The following is a 22,431-nucleotide window of genomic DNA, read 5'->3' as shown; positions in this document are numbered from 1 at the left end:
AATCAAACCGTAAAATGGTACTCTACTCTAAATGTGTAGTTAAAGCAACTAGCAAGACGGCAAGAGTGATGCTCTTGGGGGTGAGGGGGTCGACTCTTGAGTCACTACTGACTAGGTAATACTCATGATATGAAGTACCTAGCTCCCATAAACAACTCACATTTATGTAATTCGGCCTTTATGTAGTTAAATTTCTTTGGAAGAATTTATGTTTGATTCCTTTTTATCCTCCTCTTCTATTTTTTTTTCATCTCTTTTCTTTACTCTACTTTATATATACTCAAAAAAGAATTTTTATTAGATAGGAATGGTCATCATTCAATATCTTATTATATTGCTTTGGATTTAGTTTGGAAAAAATAGGTTTGAGTTTGAATCTGAGTCTAAATGAGAGTCTACGTATAGATTTTTCAGCTCAACCCATAAAGCTATAATTAATTTGAAACTCATTTTAAACATATTTTTTCGAGAATCATTTTAGACTTATATACGACTTATAGTTCCAGATCTGGGTCCATACTAATAAATTGGTCTAGGTTCGAATTTGATTGGACATGTTTTAAATCCGACTCGTAAACATTGCTAATTTTTAATTTTATTTATTTTTGACCCTATTTCAAAATTCATCTAATGCATTATTTGTTTGTTGACAGTTGAAAATAATTTGATAAATTTCTTTTTAAAAAATAAATAGTGTTAAAATTTGATTTAAAATTAAAATAGTTATTACTCAGGAGTTAGTTATTTTAGTAAGTTATTAGTAGTAATGGATTAGACTATCGACATTTGACACTAAGTTAGTGGCTTAATTTTAGAAAATTTAGTTATTTTGCATCTTTATTTAAATTCCTTTGTAACTTTATATTAATAATAGAAAAAAAAAACAATGTAATATAGTATATTTTAAGTTTATCACTCTATCATATTTACTTTCTGTAAATTCTAACCTAAACACTTGAAGGTGAAATGCTCATGGGCCATTAACTCCTCTAATTTTATCTCTTATATGAAATTCAAACTCAAAATGTGAGTATATCCTGGAGATTTGTCATCCGGTTTATTAAGACTAGTCTAAAAAATCAATTTTTTAGCCATAAATGTTCTTCTAACTTATACATTAATCAATTTTACACAGTAAAAAAATTGACATTTGACATATAAATATGAGTAACACATGAATTTTTGTCTCCTGATCCTAACTAAAAATTGGGTGTACATTGGTGGAGGAAATATATATTCCCTCCCTTTTTGTTTGATGTTACAAAAATTCTTATTAGAGACGGTCTTATCATGAAACATGCTTTATACTTGGGCTAAATAGCTTAATAATAGAAACTTTTAGTTTATGGACTTCTTACTTACTGAGACAATCTCATACAAAACGGGTTATATATGTTATCATAAGGAATACATACTGAAATTAAAAAAAAATTAATCTTTTAGTATGTGGGTATTATTCTTTTGAATAATAAAATTAATGGTGAAAAAATGGAGACCATGAGCTTTGAAAAAAATATAAATAGTTAGTGGAAAAGTATAAATACGACAAACATTAAAAATATTCAAATAAAAGTTAGGGATCATGCAGGATGATATGTATTATAAAAATGTTAATATTAAGTTGGTGAAAAATATAATGGGGTCATAGACATTAGAAAACTAAAATTAGAGTGACTAAAGCTACTTACTTCAAAAATATAAAATATATATAAATGAAAAGAATTTTTGAGAGAAACACAAATAAAATTGTCTAAAATAAAAATGACGAATATCAAACGGTTTGACCTAGTTACTAGTTTGTATGGGTTGGGTCGTTTTTGGGTTATGGATCGAAAAGTTTTGGATACCTCAAGTAAGATTTTAGGAAACTTTAAATAGACATTTAGGATACGTCAAATAGAGTTTTAGGATATCTCATGTAAGGGAGAGATAATTTTGTCACTACAAATGAAAATAATTTAAACTTGTGACCAATAATAGCCTATATAGGGGTCGAACCTACATCTTCTATGCAACTGCATAGTGCTCTACTAATTGAGCTAATAGTCTTATGATGCCAAATAACTAAACTTTATAAAGAAACATGATTAACAATTTGCAAATGGCATTAGTAAAGTATACGTTGGGACCTTAACTCCTATTTGAGGTATAACCCTTACTTGAGGTTCCCTAAACACCAATTTGGTATAATCTAAACCCCAACTTAGCTTAGTGTAAAACCCTACTGAACTCATTACCATATTCTTAATCTCTACACTATATACACTTAATCACTGCTTGAGGTACCACAAGCTCCTATATGAGGTACTCTAAATTCCTAATTGTTTGACACTTCCTAAACCCCTACTTGAATTACATTAATCCCCTAAACACCAACATGTTATTTCTTAAACCCTAACTTAGCGTGGTGTAAAATCCTACTTGATATGCTGAAAAACCCTTCTTTGATACGTTGTAAAATCCAAATTTGAGGTATTTTAAATGCCTATTTGATGTATCCTAAATGTCTATTTGAGGTATAATAAATGCTTACTTGACATATTGTGAACCTTTAGTTGGCTTATCCTAAATACCTACTTGTGGTATCCTAAAACTCTACCAAGTAAATATGTGGTTACACATTAGTTACCAATTTGTATTTTTTATTTTTTTTACTATTTTAAAATTTAGACTAGCCTAATTAGAGATGATCTCTAAAAAATACGGTCACTCACTATAATTTCGTGAAACATTATTAACGTTTGACTTTATGTGGAAAGACAAGAAAGGAAACATAAGTAAAAAATTAGTGTTGGCTTCGCCTTTCATGTTTCAAGTGCAGTTGGTTTAGCTGCTTGTTATATCGAAGTCTAATATAGGAAGTAGCATTTTCAATTGGACATGTTAAATCTTTTATAGTGGCTTGTGAGTTGCGAACGCACTTGTATTTTTAAATAAAAATAATTTCATAGACCAATCTATCTTTTGATTTCTTTTATATACTACTATTAAAAATTAGTTTAACTTTTCATGCAAATGCACAAAATATCTAGTTTATTAAATAATAAATAAATGATCATAGTCATGATATATAGTAGGGGCGTTCAAAACCGGGTACCGGGTCGACCCGGATCCGGAAATCCGGGTACCCGCTTTTTCGGGTACCTAAAATTGTGATTCGGTTCCGACCCGGTTTAAACCGGGTACCCGGAATCGAATACCCGGTTTAAATCGGGTCAAAAACCGGATATCCGGTTTTCTTAGAATGTTTTTTATTAAAAATTTTTTTTGTCTTTTTTTCATTCAACTATACGTTTTTATCTCTGTTTTTATTTAAAATATTTTTTTATATAAAATTCAAATACTAACTCTTTAAAAATATTTAGGTTAAGTAGTCATAAAAGAAAAATTAAGAAAATTAAAGAATAATATTGTTACACATTGGTTTAAGTAAGAACAATTATACAAAAAAAATTTATCCACGAGAGAAAAGTTATATTAAGATTCAACCCAAAATTAGCTTAATAGATAACATCATTATTTTATTATGAAAAAGTAATAAAATAAAATTAAAAAAAAAAAACCCGGATACCGGGTACCCGGTTTCCAAAAATATGTGACCTGGATCCGTATCCGGATCGGGTACCCGGTTTAAAAACCGGGGTACCCGATCCGGATTATCCGCTTTACAAAAACTGGGTAAATTATTGAAAACTGGTTACCGGGTAATCTGGATCGGATATTTCGGATTGGTTTTTTTTGCACACCCCTAGTATATAGTACAGAAGCGTGTCAACTTTGATAGTTTGAATCATAGGCTTAATTGGGTTTAGGCTAAGTTGACCTTAGGTTAATCCTAAGACAGATAATTTAGGACATATGTGTTGTGATTGGTGTGACTCGAGTGCACGTTTGATGAGGTGCATTCATGTGTGACCTTTGGGATGGAATCCCATGAATGTGTTAATGTGGGTGTATTAAGTTAAGTTTGGATGATTGATTTATGATGGTGATTAAGTATGGATTAATAAGGTAATGAAGTGTGAGAGTTATGGGACTTAATGAAGAAGTGGAAAGGTTGATTCAAGATGCTCTACTATGCAAGTCGAGCAATACTGTCAGAAGCCTCTGAAGAGCCGCTCGACCAAGCGAGCTTCAGGTTGGGTCGAGCGAGCAGACATAATGCAACCAGAAACTTCCTGAAGTCCGCTCGACCAGGCCGCTCGACCGAGCGAGCCTCTGCTTTGGTCGAGCGAAGTCTCTGATACTCTAGAATGTTGTTTTATGACTCTTCATGTACTTAGGGATGTTTCATTATCATTTAATCATAGCTTTAATGTACTTAATGTAACGTAGTGTGATATCTCCTATAAATAGAGAGCTCTCAATCACATTGAAAACAATCCACAAATACACCCCAAGTCAAACACTAGCCTATATCTCTTCTCTATTGTAATTCTCCATATTTTGAGAGTTCTTTGAATTCCATTTGATAATATAAGAGATACTACACACCGGAGGACGTAGCCTTAGTTGGGTGAACCTCATTAAATCTTTGTGTCGTTTTATTGCTTTATTTTTTCCTACAAACATCGATATTATTGATAGCGTAATTTGTTTGTCACAAAACCTCATACACTCGATCTTGGTAATATTGGAGTTTGAAACACATTGTTCGAACTCTAATACGTCATCGTTTATAATATGTTTAATGAGTCTCAAAGAGGATGATTGAATTTATATAATCTTATTTTGATTAGACTATAAACATAAAAATTACACTGTTGACTATAAACCTAAGCAATTGCACTTCGTTGCCCATTCTAAAAATATTCTTATTAGATAATTAGTGGGAATTAAAACTGTTATTATGTCAACTAAATAATTATATAAATTTTATTTTTCATAAATATTAACTTTATGTGCCCATCAAAGAAACTTTGTATGTAAATTATATCAATCAAACTACCACGAAATGATGTCAAGTGTAGTCAATTTTGTCAAATTTGACAAGTAACATAGTTGGATGGAAAGAGAAGTAACATGAGTTGCTTGTTGTTAATTCTTGTACTCTTTATCCCTAACTTTTTTTTAGCCTGTTTATTAGATTTTACTTTATTTGTAATTTTAGCTATAATTGACGTTCTTTCTTTAATTCTTATCCTAACAGTTAGTGTATATTTTTATTTCATCTACATAATTTTTCTTTTTTAGAAAAAGGGAGGGAGGAGTAGAACACATTTATTCATTCATTCATTCATTCCCCTATGTGCTATGGCTTGTGGTGTGTTGCAATAAATAAATGATTCTGGTTGTAGAATTAGTGGGCCATAAAGTGGGTAAAAAACAGCAGAAAAACATATGGCAAAGAAAAAGAAAGAAGAAAAACAAAGACACCTTTTGGATGGTTGTTAGTAACAGAATAAGTGAATGTTACAACTTACAGCAAGGTAATGGTAACTGTTAATGGAGTACCTTTACATTTACAATTATGGGGCTTATTACTTGGTGCTGATTGGCATTGCAGTAAGCAGGCCAAGAATAAAGATCAGCTCAGTCTCATGCTCACATGGGCACTAATTAACACATACTCCCAACTCCAACCAATTCGTACACTTTGTCCCGACAACTTGAAATTTGAGCCATATAAATAAGTACTTTTAATGTTCACTTCTCTAACTTTGGACTGATTTTATTGAATAGATTCGACAATTCGATGTTTACTTGACCTTTTATTGAATCCGACTTGATCTGATTTTAAAATAAATTTAAATTTATGTAAATATCAATGTGAATACAAGACCCGCTTTTGAACCGACCTGAAACACGTAATCCGAAATCAACCTAATGACCCGAATAAACACCTCTAACCACAAGATTCATATCCTATTATACACTTATTAAGAAAATAGTAAAAATAAGTAAATTTTGCAGATAAAATTAAAAGTGAGAGAAATAAAAAAATATATATATAGATAAAAAAATAGTGGGAACTAAAAATATTGTTTAAAATAAAAATATTACAAAATAAAAAAGACAAATGAAAGTAAGATATATTAACAAAGACAAAAAGAGTAGTATTATTATTCTCACTATTAAGAAGCATTATTACTTATATTTGTTTTTCCTAGAGGAAGCAACATCAGATATTGGTACACCATCGACTTGTAGACTATTTAATTTCAAGTACAGTGTACAATATACAATGTATCTTTCCTAAACCCACCACTTCTGTAGATATTTCAACAAAATAACAAAGCTTCATCACTTTCTATTGTTTCATCTCTTTTCTTTTCCAGGTAAATTACTACGTGTCCATTGTCAATTTACTTTAATTAAAATTCAAGATTATTATTATTTTTTTTTTGAAAGGAAGATTATTTTAATATTAAGTAGGATTAATTCGGGATTTAAATTTGATCATGTAAGATTTTAACAATTCTATTTATATGTATAGAAGAATATTGGTGTATAACTTCATTTTTAAGGTGTAAATATGGTTTTAGTACTGTCGAAATAAACTAAGACATAATAAGCTTGACCTTATTGCTAAACTCACAAGGTATGAACTTACGCGAGGAGATATGAACCTTAGAACTCACATTAGAATTAAGAGTTGACCAAGTATTTAAAAGATTTTTCTTTTACCCTTGTGACAAAGGTCACCATCTACAGAAACAATTAACCTTCCGTTCCCCTTGCTTGCAGGTTATTCTCCCATCTTACACCTGGTAAAAAAACACTAAAATTGGTCTATCATTTACTCATGGGCGAAGCAAAAATTGAAAAAAATTTTAAAAGCCCTATGCAATTTTTAAAATTATGATATTTTTCGAACAACTTTGTATTTTTAGACAATAAATACATACTACATAATTTAATATTAAGGCCCCCAACTTTTTAGGACTCTGTGCGGTCGAACATGCTCAAAATCTCTCTTATTGATTTATATACCTAATTTCCTATGAGGTGCTCTACAAGAACATGATTCTTCAAAAAACACAAAATACTTCAGATGAAACCAACAAATTGTAGCTATAATATCATTCAATCATGGGGAATAGATTTATGTTAAATTGAGTTGAACTTATTGTGAATGTCAGTGCACACATTTCACAATCCAAGGAAATATATACCATTTCAAAACCATATAGCAATTGGAAGAAGGACTCTAATAACTTATAAAGTGTGCACACCATATTCAATTTGTCGATGATCGTCCCAACACATACTTTTATGTTCATTTCATAAGGCAATTAGATCATTGAATTTAGCATGGAGTATTATTTTGTGAGTAGTGAGGGGGGCCATGGGCAAGCAGGTAATAATTGTTAGGTGGTGTATTACAAGTACAACAACAGAGAAGTACTAACACACAAGGAGTATTAAGGATTGAAAGGTGAACAAGTCTTCCAGAAAGTACAGTGTTACCCAAAGCTGAAAACAAACTGACAAACAACTCAGCTGTTAACACATTTAAAGCATACAAAGTCAAGTATACCAAAAACAAATTAGCACACTGCACATGTATAAAAAAAAGGTAAGACGCAAGAAAAACTTGCTTCATGTTGGTATTTAGTACACAATGTACTTCCAACTTTCCAACTGTGAATTTCACTCTTTAATTTGACTGTTATGGAAAACTTCGGAAAATAGCACATTAAATTCTGTGCATTTCTATATGAATAAGCTTGTTGTCTTTTAGACAAAGGAACAATGATAACAACCTCCAATCTGACTGACACAGGTCCTGACTATTCGTTTACGGGGTTAGCGGGTTAAACATAGAATGCAGCTAGTTCCTAAAAATCGATCTCGACTGTCTACTTCTAAAACAGAGGATGACAGTCAAACAGAGTTTCTTACAACTATCGTGAGTTCGTGACTGAAAATGGTGTGAAGCACAAACCGTCACAAGACGAAATCAAAACCCGAGACAGTGCCAATAAATATTCAACAAGAGTCTCATTCTTTTGCCAGCATATATGAAGTAAACCAGTGCAGGAAAAGAAAAGACAATAACCGATAGGAATTTTATCTGCAGCGCCGCAACCCAACCCGTCAATGGGAGAATCAGACTTCCAAAAGGGTTTGTTGTAAGTTCTATCACACCTCAAATGGATTGTGAAACTTTCTTCGATTTCTATAAATGGCCTCGATAAGTTTTCGCTTGATCTAACATGGAGAACCAAGTTTACACGCACACAGATAACTAAAACGAACCAAAACGAGCATAGAAAACATAGTCGAGCAAACCTCAAGAGATCGACGTAACATCAATTTAAAATTAATAAGCACAAAAAAGATATGTAATCAAGCTAAGCTGAAGCTCAAAAGAGCATTTGATGATTTATAGTATTTATAAAATAATAAACGGTCAGATGCTGAGGAAGAACAAAGAAAGTAAAAGGGAACCTTCAATTCCAGAATAATTCTCTACATTTGATTCGACGCAGAATCAAATAGCTCACTGCTTCAAGTTATTCATCGATATTTGAGCAGCGTGAGACTAATGCCCGACATACTCTCCAAAGATGCTTAAAGAAGAATATGCAGATAAATGGTACAGAATAAGACTCATGCAGAATGGCAAGAACCTTCATAGCAATGAAATAAATCATTGGAAGATGAGTTATATTACCGCTCACGAGATGGATACGGATTTGGCAGATGCAATCCGATCATATTAACATCCCATTATTGCACAATTATACACAAACCCACCAGATTGTTTTCTACCGAGAACAGTCCATCGTTGTGGGATCTCAGACGGAGCCCAAGAATTCACCTCTATGTAGCCGCGATCCAAAGCTCTAGGCCCCCCTAACACAATGAGCTTATCGCCACACCCACGGAAAGCTAGACCCCAACCATGCATTGAGACAGCAGTATCCGGCAAACTTCCTACTGTCGCCCATGAGTTCGAGCTTTTACAGTATTTCCTGACCTCCTTCCTTGCATAGTCTGCTGCATAAAGGTCATTGTTCACTACTGTGAGCAGAGGAGGAGCTTCTGACATAGCAGATGCCCCAGTTGCCCCTGGCTCAGCATTCCTCAGTGGGAGCATGTCCGGAATTTCCGTCCATATCCGTCTCTCCAAATCAAAAACCTCCCCACATGTAAGGGGATTGGTGTTCTCAACGCCAAGTCCCCCAACAACGTAAAATTTGCCGTCCATAAACACGGCAGAACATTTCTTCCTAGCTTTGTGCATGCTTGGAAGAGTCACCCAAGTTCCAGTATCCGAATTGTAAAGTTCGGCCGAGGAAAAAATATTCCCCGAAAAATCACAACCACCCGCTACTATGGCGATTTCACCTAAAGTAGCCGACCCAAATAAGCACCTAGGTGTATTCATCTCCATACCCGTAGACCATGAATTCGTCAAAAGGCTATATTTGTATATGAGATGATTCATGATACCCTTTCCAAACACCAATAGTTCCGTACCAACAGCAAGGGATTCCTTATCCGAATGCATAAAACAGTCATTGGAAGGCATTTTAGGCAAATGCTTCCATCGAAGCCTAATGGGGTCGAAAACCTCCCACTCAAGCAAGCTGCAAGAAAAATAAATCCAATGCTCTACAATACCCATTTTCCTCCTCAACTTGTATAGCATAGTACCCTCAATTAATGACCGAAAGTTGCGATTAACTGAAGCTATAGACCCATAATCGGACCTAGAGCATCGAGCAATACAATCTATTGAGTTATCCTTTCCTATCTGGTGTATATAGGAACTTGTATCAGAATGGTATCCATCATTTTCAATACTATCAGATGGATCTTCCAAACTTTCGACGTTTTCAGATGAATCTCCACCATTTTCAATGCTATTAGGTGGATCTTCCAAACTTTCGACGTTTTCAGTTGGAACACTAACAAGGGAAAGTGAAAGTTTCAAGAAATCAACTTCCATGTCCCTTGTCTTATCAATTTTTAAGAACTTAAGTGAGTTCCCAAGTTCATCTTGTGATTTTCTCTTAAAGTTAGTCGTTTCAATTAATTTAAACCCATCAAAAATCCAATTACTTTCTTGCTCACAATTATTCGACAAATCCCTTGAAAAAGGAAATGAAGGATCTTCCAACATTAGCACAGACACACTTTAAACTTCAACTAAACTCAAATCCCTCTGCAAAACAGATAAAATTCCAAATCCCACTTAAAACCACATCAAATTCAAAACCAAACCCTAAAAAAAATTCTAATCAACAAATCAAAATAATAGCAATGAAAGAGTAAACCCGAATCCAGAAATCAAATCACTGCTAAATATAGAATGACAATCAATCTATGTCATCAAAAGATCTTAACTTTCAGCAAAAAAAAAAAATCAATACCCAGAAAAATCTAAACTTGAGCAATAACAAATGAAAAATTAAATCAAAAAATACAAAAAAAAATGAATTAAACATGCCCAGAAAAATCAGTACAAACTGGAAAATACCCAACAAAATAGAAGCAGCTAATTGGTCAGGAACATAGATAAGATCGTAAAAAACCCAAAAAATTAAAAAGGAGGGCCCTTTAAGTAAAACAAAACAAATGATGATCAAGATAAAAACAAGAAATGAAATTAATGATCTATGACGAAGATGATGATGATGGCGATACATAGAAAAAGAGATAGAAAAAACTGAACTTACCAATTGGATCGAAGATGTGAAGATAGAGAGAGAAAGGGAAAGAGATAGAGAGAGAAAATGAAGCAAATTTGTGAAAAGAATAATAATAATTGGGATTTAGTGTGGTATAATTAAAATTTAATTGGTGGATTATGCTGTGTATTTCTGGAGTTCACTCACAGCTGCTTATTCCTATGAGAAAAAGTGCGAATCACACAGCACAACATCTGCAACTGTGTCTGTGTGTGAGATTTCTTTTTTATTTTTTTTTTCTTTGGGGTTGTTAAACTTTTGTGGGTAATGTGGTGGTGGGACCAGTAAAGAGTGTAAACAAAGAGGAGGTAGAGAGAGAAAGAAGAGAGAGAAAGAAAGAGAGAAAGGAAAAGGAGAAGATGGGCGGAAGAAATGGGAATGGGGGAGGCGGCTTTGAAAGAGAGTTCAACGGGTGGCGGCCAAAAGAGAATTGTTTGACGGCCGATTTGTGCCCCTTTTCTACACGTGTTCTAACGTCCTACACATACCACTTTCATTACCATACGCCATTACTCCACTTTTTTTTTTATTTTAGGGAATTTTTCATCAATTATGTTTGAATTGTTTTAGAAAATACATTATAAAAAGTATTGGATTTGTAATCCATTTATGTAAAAAAAAAAAACTATCCAATAATGATCAATTTTAAGTTTTGAAGAATAATTTTTCTATTAATTTGCATGTAAATGTCACATGATCTTTTTAATATTATTTACTAGTGAAGTTTGAATTTAACAGAATTTGTTTGATTTAAAGCTTGAATAAAAAGATTTTGGAAACATAAATATTAATAATTTATCATTTTTCTCTAATATTTCAATTATTTTATAATAATTTAATATTTATTATGAATTTTCTTTGGGCATAACCAAGTAACTTGTGACATGTCACTTTCTTTTTCTAAAATGTTTTCTTTTAAATTAAAAAACCAAAGAATAATTAAATAAAAAAAAGATTCTAGTCAATCCCAATTCCCACCGTAGCATAAATTTAAATTAGTTTTCTGATAAGGAGGTACATCTCCTCGTACATTATTTCTGTCATTCTTTTTCATAATTTTATGATAAGGCTCATGGTTTTTATTTCTTAATAATAATCAGCTACTTTTGTGAGAGACCACCTCTCATAATAAAAAATCCACATTTTTATTTTCTCTTTAATATATATTAATTGGGCTATTTAGCCCATATATCAACGTGTTTCTCGAAAAGATCATCTCTAACAATAATTTATGAATAATTAAAAGCTTGGAGACTGGAGTTATCTTGGACATATTCTTTATTTTTGTAAATGAGCAAATGCAAAAGTGTAAAATAAAAATGATGGTAGTATTAAAAATTGGTCTAATTATAAACTGTGCGAGTTAAATTATTATGTTGGGCTGAACTGTGCGGGTTGAATTATTATGTTGGGCTGGACCATTTGCTACACATGCGCGTAACTGGCTGCTTCGCCATGATAATTGGGTTACGCATTCGACTGGGCCTCTCCGGACGTTCCTTTGACATTTTTGCCCTTTTGAGTTTTACAAAAATTTGGATGAGACAGTCTCATTATGAGACCATCAATTTGGGTCGGCCCAATTCGCGCGTATAACAATATTTCAATTTTCTGAGAAAATTCATACATTTAAAGTAAAAATTGATACTTTTAAAATCAAAATTGAAAAATGCCCAGAAAATGAAAAAAATACCCAAATTGACGGTCTCATTATGAGATCGTCTCGTCCAAGACCAGTTGTTTGAGTTTTGCCTTTTTGGCAATAGCTAGTCTCTTAAGAGACCATGTTTTTGAGAGACGTATCTCAAACCCAGCCCATTAAAGATTAATAGTTACTTACCGTATTCTTAATGCCTACTTACATTATCCTTAACGCTTACGCACCGTATCCTTAATGCCTTCTTTCAATATCTTAAATGTCTACTCACATCATTCCTAATGCCAACTTACAATATTTTAAAAAACATATAATGGCCGGCCCATTTAGAGATGGTCTCTTAAAGAGACCGTCTCTCATAAGAATTTGTGTTTTGGCAATAGCAAGTCTTGTATAAGATCGTCTCACTGTGAGACGAGCACATACAAGTAGCTCATTAGTAAAAAAAAATTATGAAAATAATGAAATATGAATTCACACTAATATAAGAATCGGTTATTTTCAAGAATTTAGGCTAACCCAATTAAAATCGTATCGCGGTGAGACGACCTCAATAAAAAAATGTTTTGACAAATAGCAAGCGTTGGATTCCCTAGTGCCATATAATACCTGAGACCTAGCTTTATTTTTTGACCCATAGGCTTTGTTCTTGTTTTCATAGTTATTCTTGTGAGAGACTAATATATTTTTGTGAGATAAGCTTAAAATAAGGAGTTCATATGCTAATAATTATATTAGTTGGATTATTTAATCCATGCGAGACAACCTCAAAATATGGACTCACACATAATTTGTGTTGTTTCTATACTATCTTAATTTTTCTCAAACGAGATTGCTGAATTGTACGACTGTACGGTTCAGTTCATAATTTTTTTACATTCCAACTCTAAGCCTTAACGCCTAATTCAAGCCTTGAAATTCCTATTTTAAGACTTAAAAACCCTACTTCAAGTCCTAACCTTCATTATCAAAAGACTTAACATTACTTTTTTAACTAACTACTCCAATCGTTAAAATGTCATTTGGAAGACTTAAAATTCCAAGGTTAAGACTTAAAATTCCTACTCCTAGCCTTAGCATTTCTTCACCAAAAGTTATAATGACTTGCATACTCTAACATTTTAAAATTATCATTTTCAATACTTAAAATACCTATTTTGAAATTTAAAACGTCAACTTCAAAAAAAATTAATATTTTTATCGTAAATTTTTTATAGGCCAGGCCGTACGATCCCACAAATACGACGGTTGCCCAAAAGAGTTATTGAATCTTTATTTATCTAATCATCCTTCTCATCTTTGTTATTTAAATTTACCATGTCATCTATTAGAGTTTGCTTATTGATTATTCAATCCGTTCTCATCCGATAGATATGTAAGAAATTAAACTTGTACATAATTTTTTATGGATATTTACAAGTAAAATTATATTTATTTGAGATTTTATTAGATTTGTCATAATGTATTTATTTTTTTATAAAATGCATTAATAGAGATGTAACGAAAGATTGTAGAGGGTAATCATATTATTAGTTTTGAATCATTAGGGAATGTTTAAGGGTTTTATCCTTAGTCATAGTCATAAATTCAATGTTTCTATACGAAGTTAGAATTCAGGGGGCAAAAAAGAGACATAATATATCTATACTCCTTCAAAAGAGGTCAAAGAGAAACATAGTTAATTAAACCCTAAGTAAAGAGAAACATGCAAAGAGAGAGATGGGTGACTCCAAAACCGCATCAGAAAAATTACCTGCAAATCGCTGGGCTAGAGATGAGTTATTAGAATAGAAAAATAAGAAATAAGTAACATAAATAAATACATTAAATTTAATGTTTTGAGAAGCTAAATAGATTGAAAGAGGTAGGTGAAAGAAAATAATCAAAAGTATAAATGATAAATATATATTATTTTATTGAATGATTATTTTAACAGAGAAAAATTTGAGAATATAAACAACTATTAAAAAATATTGAAATAAAGTCGGCGAGAAATATGCGGAAACTCTAAACAACATAAAAATGTTCAAATCTAGTTAATGAAAAATATATGAGAACCATAAACATTAAATATAAAATAACTATGAATAAGGTTATTTATTTTCAGAATTTGTGATATAAATAAAAATATTTTTTAGAAGAACAATAAATAAAACAACCAAAATAACAAATAAAAACAACATTAAAATCATAAAAATTATTTTTTTTATTTATTAGTAGTGTATATCTCAATCGTTTACTTAATTTGACTCAAGTCATGATATTTCCACTGTTCTTCGGCGAAATCTTATTTTTTTAATGGACGTGAGTACGTGACGCGTAAGACAACATATACTTCATTCGTTTTATTATAGTTTTAACTAATAGTGATATTTTCTCATATTATATGTTACTATTTATTTTAAATATTTTAAATGGAGGTAATATGATTTATGGAAAAAATTTTACTCCCTCTATCCCTCTCATAATGCACTATTTGCATGTTGGGTGAAAATTAATAGAAGGAAAAATTAAATTGAAGAATAAGTTAAAATACAGGTAGAAATTAAAAATAATTGGTTGAAATAAAGACATTTATGAATGAGATTAGAAATGTAGAACAAGTAACGAACCTGTAACCTAAACATAAAATAATATAATAAGAAACCAACTCAAATATAATGATAAGCTTATAACTAAAACCCCACAGTATTTTATATACTTCACCATTTATCTTAGTATAAACTTATTTGCAACTCTAGGAATCACGATCAAAATCAAATAAAAAAATCATAAAAAAAACACAAAAACGAAGGTTGTTAGACGACATGCATGGATACAAATGTTTGACTTCTAACTAAAGCTACTTGGAAGGTGCTTCTGGATAATTTGTTACATTGATTGATTGGAATTCAAGGATACATATACATACTATAACATAATTTGCTTTAAGTGGCATATATTTAGCGATATTTAAACATTTAATTTAAATATCGCTACTTTAAATTTCTAACAGTATATATAGAGGATTTAGTGATATTTATTAGACCCTTTAGCAATATAATAAATAATCACACTAAAATTTTTTGCGACATAGGATCTAATGACATTCTCACAAATGCCATCATAGATTATAATAACAATTACATATGCCACTAAAGACCAAATAAAGTATCGCTAAATCACTTTATATTGGAATTTAAAATAAAAACCAATAATTATTACACTAAAAATATAAATCAGTGACATGTTTTTAATATCACTAAATTCAATATGGCAAAAAGTTAAATTTATTACAATCACATAACATAAGATGTTACACATATTTAAGCGGTAGAAAGTAACAGTTCAGATTGAGTATTATTTTCAGTTATTTACGAATTTCACAATCTCGTCATTACAAGCAAATTAAATATACTTGACATATAACAAAAACTAAACTATAATCCAATGATAATTAATATACAGTCGTTTTGTAAATAACAGTTGAAATTAGAGGTGTTTAACAGGGCGAGTCAATCTAACGGGTTAAAAGTCGGGTCACATTTTAACGGTTTATTACGGGTTAGGTCAATAATGAGTTGGACCATTAAAAGGTTGAGACGGGCCGCATCGGATAATTATAAAAATTGGTTGCAAAAAAAAATTTACCACTTTTTTTTTAATATATTTGTGATAGTTAAAACTCGATTAGTGTTATCATCTTGTGGTATTATATACTATTACTTTTCCACTTTAGAAACTTAAATTCAATTCTTGCTGACATTTCCCTTACCGAAGTTTATCCTTTGAAAAGAATGTAAGACAAGTAAGATTGTACCAATATTAGGTGCAAGTTAGTAAGGATAACAATTTTAAATAAGTCATTAATTAGAGGCGTAATCATAAAATTCAGAACATTAATTAATTTGCTCCTAAGAAGACCAACACATATTATTATAGTCGTAAATTGTCAATTCGAATTTGAAGGAGACTCAGAGCAAAATATAAAGAAATGGAATGATCCTCGTGATGTCGAGCACGGTCTTCGCTGTCTACTAGATCAAATTCATGTGCTCCGCTATGCATGCTGCACAAACTCAGTTTCTGATCTCTTATTAATTAGAGCCACTCTTTAATTAAAATAAAAATATGTAGTACTAGTATACCTAAATTTTTAATAATTAAATCTTTCATTTTAGAAAACCCTTTTTTTCTTCTAAATTAATTAATTAGAATATCTAACTAGGTCAAATTTGATCAAGTTCATTAGTTATTATAATATAGAAGTAATGAAAGGGCTTATAAATAGGATTAGACACAAGTAAAAATAAGTAAGGGAATATAAGATACATGATGTACCTCTATTTTTATTTATTTAGTTTTTCTGTTTTCAAGGTGCATGGTAATTTTCTATAATTAAGAATTTGTTTGGAATTAGAAAAAGGAAGGAATAAATGAAGAGGAAGGTGCTGGATCAATGTTTATTCGTAACATTTTAATGATAACAAGCATTTTTAACTTAATTGATATTGATTTTTGATTAATTCTGACAAAATTATAGTGTATAATATATCTTAATGTTTTAACTATTAATTTAAACTTTTAGTTAAATTGGTTATTTGATATGGTTTAAAGTTAACGTGACGAGAGGTCATGAGTACAAATTATGACTATCTATCATTTCAAAATGGATTATTTAGGGTCATATATGAAAAAAAAAAAGATGTGTTATATTTAATTTTCATGCCAATTCGTAAATTCTGAGATGTAAAGGAAGCATGACTTAAAAATGGTGAGGCCAAGTCGTCAAACTAAGTAATGGAACTTTAAATACAAATATAAAATTTTCAATTCATTATTGTAAATTTAAAATGAAATTGTTTGAGATTGCTTGAGTAAGAAAGAGATGAGTAAGTTGAATGGAAGTTGTATGCATGAGAGAGAGTCTAGTGTTTGATAGAATAAGATTTGATTGAGTTGCTTTATTAATATGATATTAGTAGTTAGAGAGTGTTACTAAAATGAACCTAAGTTTGTAAAGCAATTTAGAGAAAGGGAGCCCGGCCAAGTGAATATCGTGTAACATAGTAATCGCCCAACTTCATAGTTGAGAATTTAGAGCGATTCTAAGAGGGTTTTTCTTATTAACTATAAAAAGTGTTAAAAGCAAGTGCCAATAATTTTAATGATGATGTTAACTTTAAACATATAATCGAACATGTTTTGTCTTGTATTTTAGAGAGGGTCGATAAAGATGTGTTGGATATGGGTGGTTTAAGGTTTGGAACGGTTGATGAGAGTTGCTTGATCAAAGCAACAAAGAAAGAAGTAGACTGTGAGTGGCTCGACCAGCTGCTCGATCGAGCAGAGCCTAGCTCAACCGGTCGAGCGGTGTTGGCTCGGTCGAGTAGGATGTCCAGAACAAGACAGTAGCTTCACTGGAAGCTCGCTCGACTGAGCAAGGTAGTGGCTCGGTCGAGCGGTAGTCCAACAGACAACTTTGGATCCTGTTTTTTGGTCAAAATTTGTAGTGACTATGCAATAATGTGGTGCATTACTCTATTGTTTATTGTAATGTTTATTGTGATAGTTAATTAGGGGGTTATTTGGGATGTTACATGTGAGTTTATGGTGATTTATGAGGGAATACTAAGAGTGATGAATACCTTGCCTATATAGGATTCATCATGCATAGTAACATTCACCACAAACACACATATTGTGAGGGCTATTGCATTGTTAGAAACTTGAGAGTGTTCTTATTTTGCTTTAGTATTTGTGATCTTGAGAGATTGTTCTCAAGAGAAGGTGAGGTTTATTATACTTGTAATTGTTGAATTCAATATAATAAACAACATTTGAGGGAGAGGTATCCAAGATACCTCATATACACTTGTGTTCATATTTTGCATTATATTTTTCATTTGTTTTTCATTGTTAAACCTCTTTGAGGCTTTCATTTTCAAAAAGTTCTCTCGTTAAATTTTTTGTGTGCTCTTTATTTGATCATATTGTAAATTCCGCAAATAATTTTAAAAAATCTCAAACTACAACAAAACTACAATTGACAGATAAATGAGATTCCTCTAAATCTTTCAATTTTCCTACCTTCCTTGTTTGCTATCAACATGGAAGAAACTAAATTTCCCATTTTCCTTGAATCCAAACAAAACATATATTTAAAAAGATGTGTAACAGTTAAATTTGAGATTGAATTATAAGATTCATCACCTAACCTAGCTACGTACCACACATTTAGCAAGCTAATAAGCCACAATAGTATATTCTCTTTACAAATAGTTTAAAGAGATCGAATCAAACGAATTGATCACATGAGAGATCAAATTTAGTTGATAGGAGTTGCACTTTAGAATCTTTATCGTTCAATAATAACAAAGCTATTTTGATTACTAAATTATTAATTGGTTAAAAGCTTTAATCTTGAATTGGCAAATAATTTTGACAGTATATGTTTCAGGAGTATATCTGAGCATGTGAAAATATCCAATCATTGTTTTGCAGGATCTAAAATTTAGAGGAGTATCCCATTAAACCGATTTTTAGTTATTGTTTTGCAGGATCTAAAATCATAAAAAATATATATAATAAATTTAAGCTCGAAAACTAATACTACTATGTATTATTGTTCGGTTCGTAATTTATTTATTTATTTTTTTGATTATAGAATAAACCGAGGAAATAAGAGGATTAGGTGAAAGTCAGACTTATAATCTTTCCTAAAAAGTAAAATCTACTGTTTAATTGAGATAAAACTTGATTTTCATTCCTATGTAATTGATTGGTCTAACTATTTAACATATGGAAGTATATGATCATGAGTGAAGGATCTTACGCGTTTTGATAGAGTTGTGACTCAAACAAACCTTTCAATCAAAGAGGGCAAACAAGATTTAGTCAGGTAGACTGTTCTGGAAATTATAAAAAAAATCAAAAGAAGTGAAGTAGTACAAATTTAGTCATTTTCTTAATTTGACCAAATCTTATGTTTGCTCGGCTATTGGACAGTATATAAGCACGTGTTGAGCCAGCACAGGTTTTTTGATTTACCTGATTTTCTCATAATAATTAACTAATTACTCTTACTCCCTTAGATTGATTTTTGTTTGCTTTTTTATTTATTTATTTATTTTTTATCTACATTCATGTTGTTTCATTAGTGGTCATAAATCATGATCAGCCAATTAGTTAATGAATGTAATCATATATTTCAAAGATAAGATTAAAAACTAACTATCATGTGGATTATGCTTAGCTAATTTATAAATGGTTAAGAAACTAAGATATTTTTACTAGACCTGATCATGGGCGGTTCGGCCCGAGAAGTGAGGGTTTGGGTTCTAAAATATGGCCCGATGTACGGGTTTGGGCAGAAAATAAGTGGCGTGCGAATTTTTTTGGGACGGGTTTGGGATTGACATTTGGCCGCGGGCCGGGCCGGCCCGACTTAGCCCCAAAAAGAGTAAAGAATTATTAATATTCTTGCAATATTTTATTTGTTATGAAGTTTGATGTACTAATTCAATTATTAATAATCTTAATTATATGTAATGAAAATTACAAAAGTTATATATTAATAATCTTTTCAATGAAATGATTCAAACAAGATATCACTTAATTATATTTCAACTTATAAATAAAAAAAATTAAACAATAATTAAGAGTAAAAAATTAATAATGACATTTTTCTAAGTTGCAATTAATTTGAAAAGGAAAAAATAATATTTTAATTTTAGTTTTATTGTATGATACAATTAAATAATATGTAAAATAGGCTCGCAAGCCCGCATATTATGGGTTTGGGCAGGAACTTTTAGGGTCGCACTTTGGCCTGCCCCGCATCAATGGGCAGTTATTTCTCACTCGGCTCGAACCCGGCCCGGCCTGGTGTTTGATCACCTCTAATTTTTACGTACAAATTCATGTTGGCAAAGTTACTTTTTACATTTTACTTTTTTGCCGCATTCTTCTTAATGAGTATGATTTTGTCGTTATTCATCTTCACACTAGTGGAAAAAACCTTATATGCTGCGGTTTTATGCTTGTAATATGTTGCGGTTTTGACACACAGCACTAGTGATAGCAGCATATGACACAATATTATATGCTATGATTCAGAACCGCAGTATATAACCCAATTTTTTTTTCATTTTTTTTATTTCGCCAATAAATATTAATAACTATATACATAATAATTATTACACTAATAATCTGTTGAGGATATTAATACAACATAAACAAGTCGCCCGCTCAACTACTCTTATTTTTCTACAACAAAAATATATTCTATTACAAAATAGATACTCTCTTTTAGATTCAGGACATATACATATATATACATGTAATTTGCAATGTATCAATTTAATTTTTCCATTTTATTGAAATGACATGCAATTTTCCTTTCTCTGTTTTCTTTATCATCTTCTTCATTTTTCTGTTGCATAAAACTTTCATCCCCATTATCAAAACTTTGAGGTAAGCTTTAACATGGTATCAGATTCAACAAGAAGATCCATCATTTTCTTTGAAATTCCGCAATAATCGTAAGTTCTTCCTTGAATCTTTGATTCCTTTTTCTCCTTTCGATTCCTTCTTCGATTCTTACTTCTCTTCCATTCTTAATTTTGTATCTGTATATGCAAATTCGTGCTTGCTATCTTTCTTGCTTTCGCCTCTTTCTTCCCCGTTCTTGATTTTCTGAAACCCTAAATCTCCTTTTTCACCCGATGATAAATTGATCTTCTTCTTCATTCACGATCGAATCGCCTTCGTCAGTCATTTCTTTTTTCCGTAAGTTCTTAATTCTTTGATCTTTGTTTCTTTGATATCTGAAACTGTTTTTCACCATTTTTTTTTCTTCTTCTGCTTCAATTGATTATGTCTTCTTCTTCTTCAACTCAACAAAACATCGATCCTATTACTAATCCAACCTCTCCATATTATTTACATCCTAGCGATGCAAGTTTTATACTCGTTTCCACTTCTTTTACTGGAAACAATTTCATTGATTGGAAAAGATCTGTTACGATAGCTTTATCAGCCAAGAACAAACTAGGATTCATCAATGGCAACATTTCTAAACCCCCTGATTCTTCTTCTGTCTTTCCGGCCTGGGAAAGAGTTAATAGTACTCTCATCACCTGGTTCATGAAGGTATTAGATCCAATAATCGCCAGAAGTGTTCTGCATTTCGATTCTGCTTCTGCAATATGGTCTAATCTTAACGAAAGATTTGGACAGACTTCTGGTACACAAATTTATTCAACTCTACAGCAACTTGCCGACATACAACAAGGAACCGATAACATTTCTTTGTTCTACACTAAGATGAAAATTCTATGGGATACACAAGATGCTACTCAACCATTGCCAATATGCACTTGTACAAATTGCACCTGTAGAATCACTCAAAAAGTCATGACACTTCAAGAAGAACAAAGAACTATTTCTTTTCTCATGAAGCTCAATCCCAATTTCACACATGTCCGGGCTAATCTCCTTATGCAATATCCACTGCCTCCAATATCTCATGCTTACAGGCTCCTGGCACAGGAAGAAGAACACAAAGCTATCTCTGATAATGTTCCAGAAGCGTCTCATGCCATGTTTGCTAACAAGGGGAGAACATCTGAAAATAGAAGTACCTCTGGCATAACTCCTTATAGACCTCCTCATTCTAGTGACAAGTCCTCCTCTCAAAGAAAATCATCTTATTTTTGTGACCATTGCAAGAAGACCGGCCACACTAAAGATAGATGCTACAGATTACATGGCTTTCCTTCCAACTCTGCTGCTAAGTCCAATTGGAGAAATAACAAAGTAGCTGCTTTGGCTGATTTGGAAAATCCTGATCCAGACAAGCTAAAACCTACTCCAGCTGGTTTCAATTCTTTCACCACTGAACAATATAATATGCTGCTCCATTTGATCAATCAACAAAAGGAAGAAGCATCTCCAATTTTTGCTGAAGATTCAAACACTGCCTGCTTCTTAGCTGGTGAGCAATGTTTACTTTCAACTGATAATGCTATTTGGATAATTGACAGTGGTGCTACCAATCACATAACATACAACCTTGATCTTTTTGATTCTTTCCAACCCTTTCCTTCACATCTTAAAAATAGCATTACTTTACCTGATGGCTCTCAAGCT

The 22,431-nt window shown here is 31.7% G+C and overlaps 1 protein-coding gene across 2 annotated transcripts; it reads right to left on the bottom strand.

Moving 5' to 3' along the window:
- Positions 1-4,843: 4,843 nt before the first annotated feature.
- LOC130797528 (F-box/kelch-repeat protein At1g74510-like) lies at positions 4,844-11,069 on the bottom strand. Of its 2 annotated transcripts, XM_057660132.1 has the most exons (3): positions 10,632-11,069; positions 8,621-10,117; positions 4,844-6,707 (listed from the first exon to the last, which is right to left on the bottom strand). In XM_057660132.1, exon 2 carries the CDS (start codon positions 10,073-10,075, stop codon positions 8,666-8,668), a length of 1,410 nt encoding a protein of 469 aa, XP_057516115.1. In that variant the 5' UTR covers positions 10,076-10,117; positions 10,632-11,069; the 3' UTR covers positions 4,844-6,707; positions 8,621-8,665. The 2 variants fall into 2 exon arrangements, with proteins under 2 accessions (XP_057516115.1, XP_057516114.1); XM_057660131.1 differs by lacking the exon at positions 4,844-6,707 and having other exon boundaries at positions 8,245-10,117; positions 10,632-11,068.
- Between the last annotated feature and the right edge of the window lie 11,362 nt (positions 11,070-22,431).

Source organism: Amaranthus tricolor, chromosome 13 (genome assembly GCF_026212465.1).
Source record: "Amaranthus tricolor cultivar Red isolate AtriRed21 chromosome 13, ASM2621246v1, whole genome shotgun sequence".
Classification (NCBI taxonomy): Eukaryota; Viridiplantae; Streptophyta; class Magnoliopsida; order Caryophyllales; family Amaranthaceae; genus Amaranthus; species Amaranthus tricolor.
Note: the sequence above shows the minus strand (reverse complement) of the source record. Positions and strands in the feature narration are given on the sequence as shown.

Bases quoted from the DNA above. Each gene is read 5' to 3' on its own strand.
- LOC130797528 (XM_057660132.1), bottom strand. From the start codon at position 10,075: ATGTTGGAAGATCCTTCATTTCCTTTTTCAAGGGATTTGTCGAATAAT.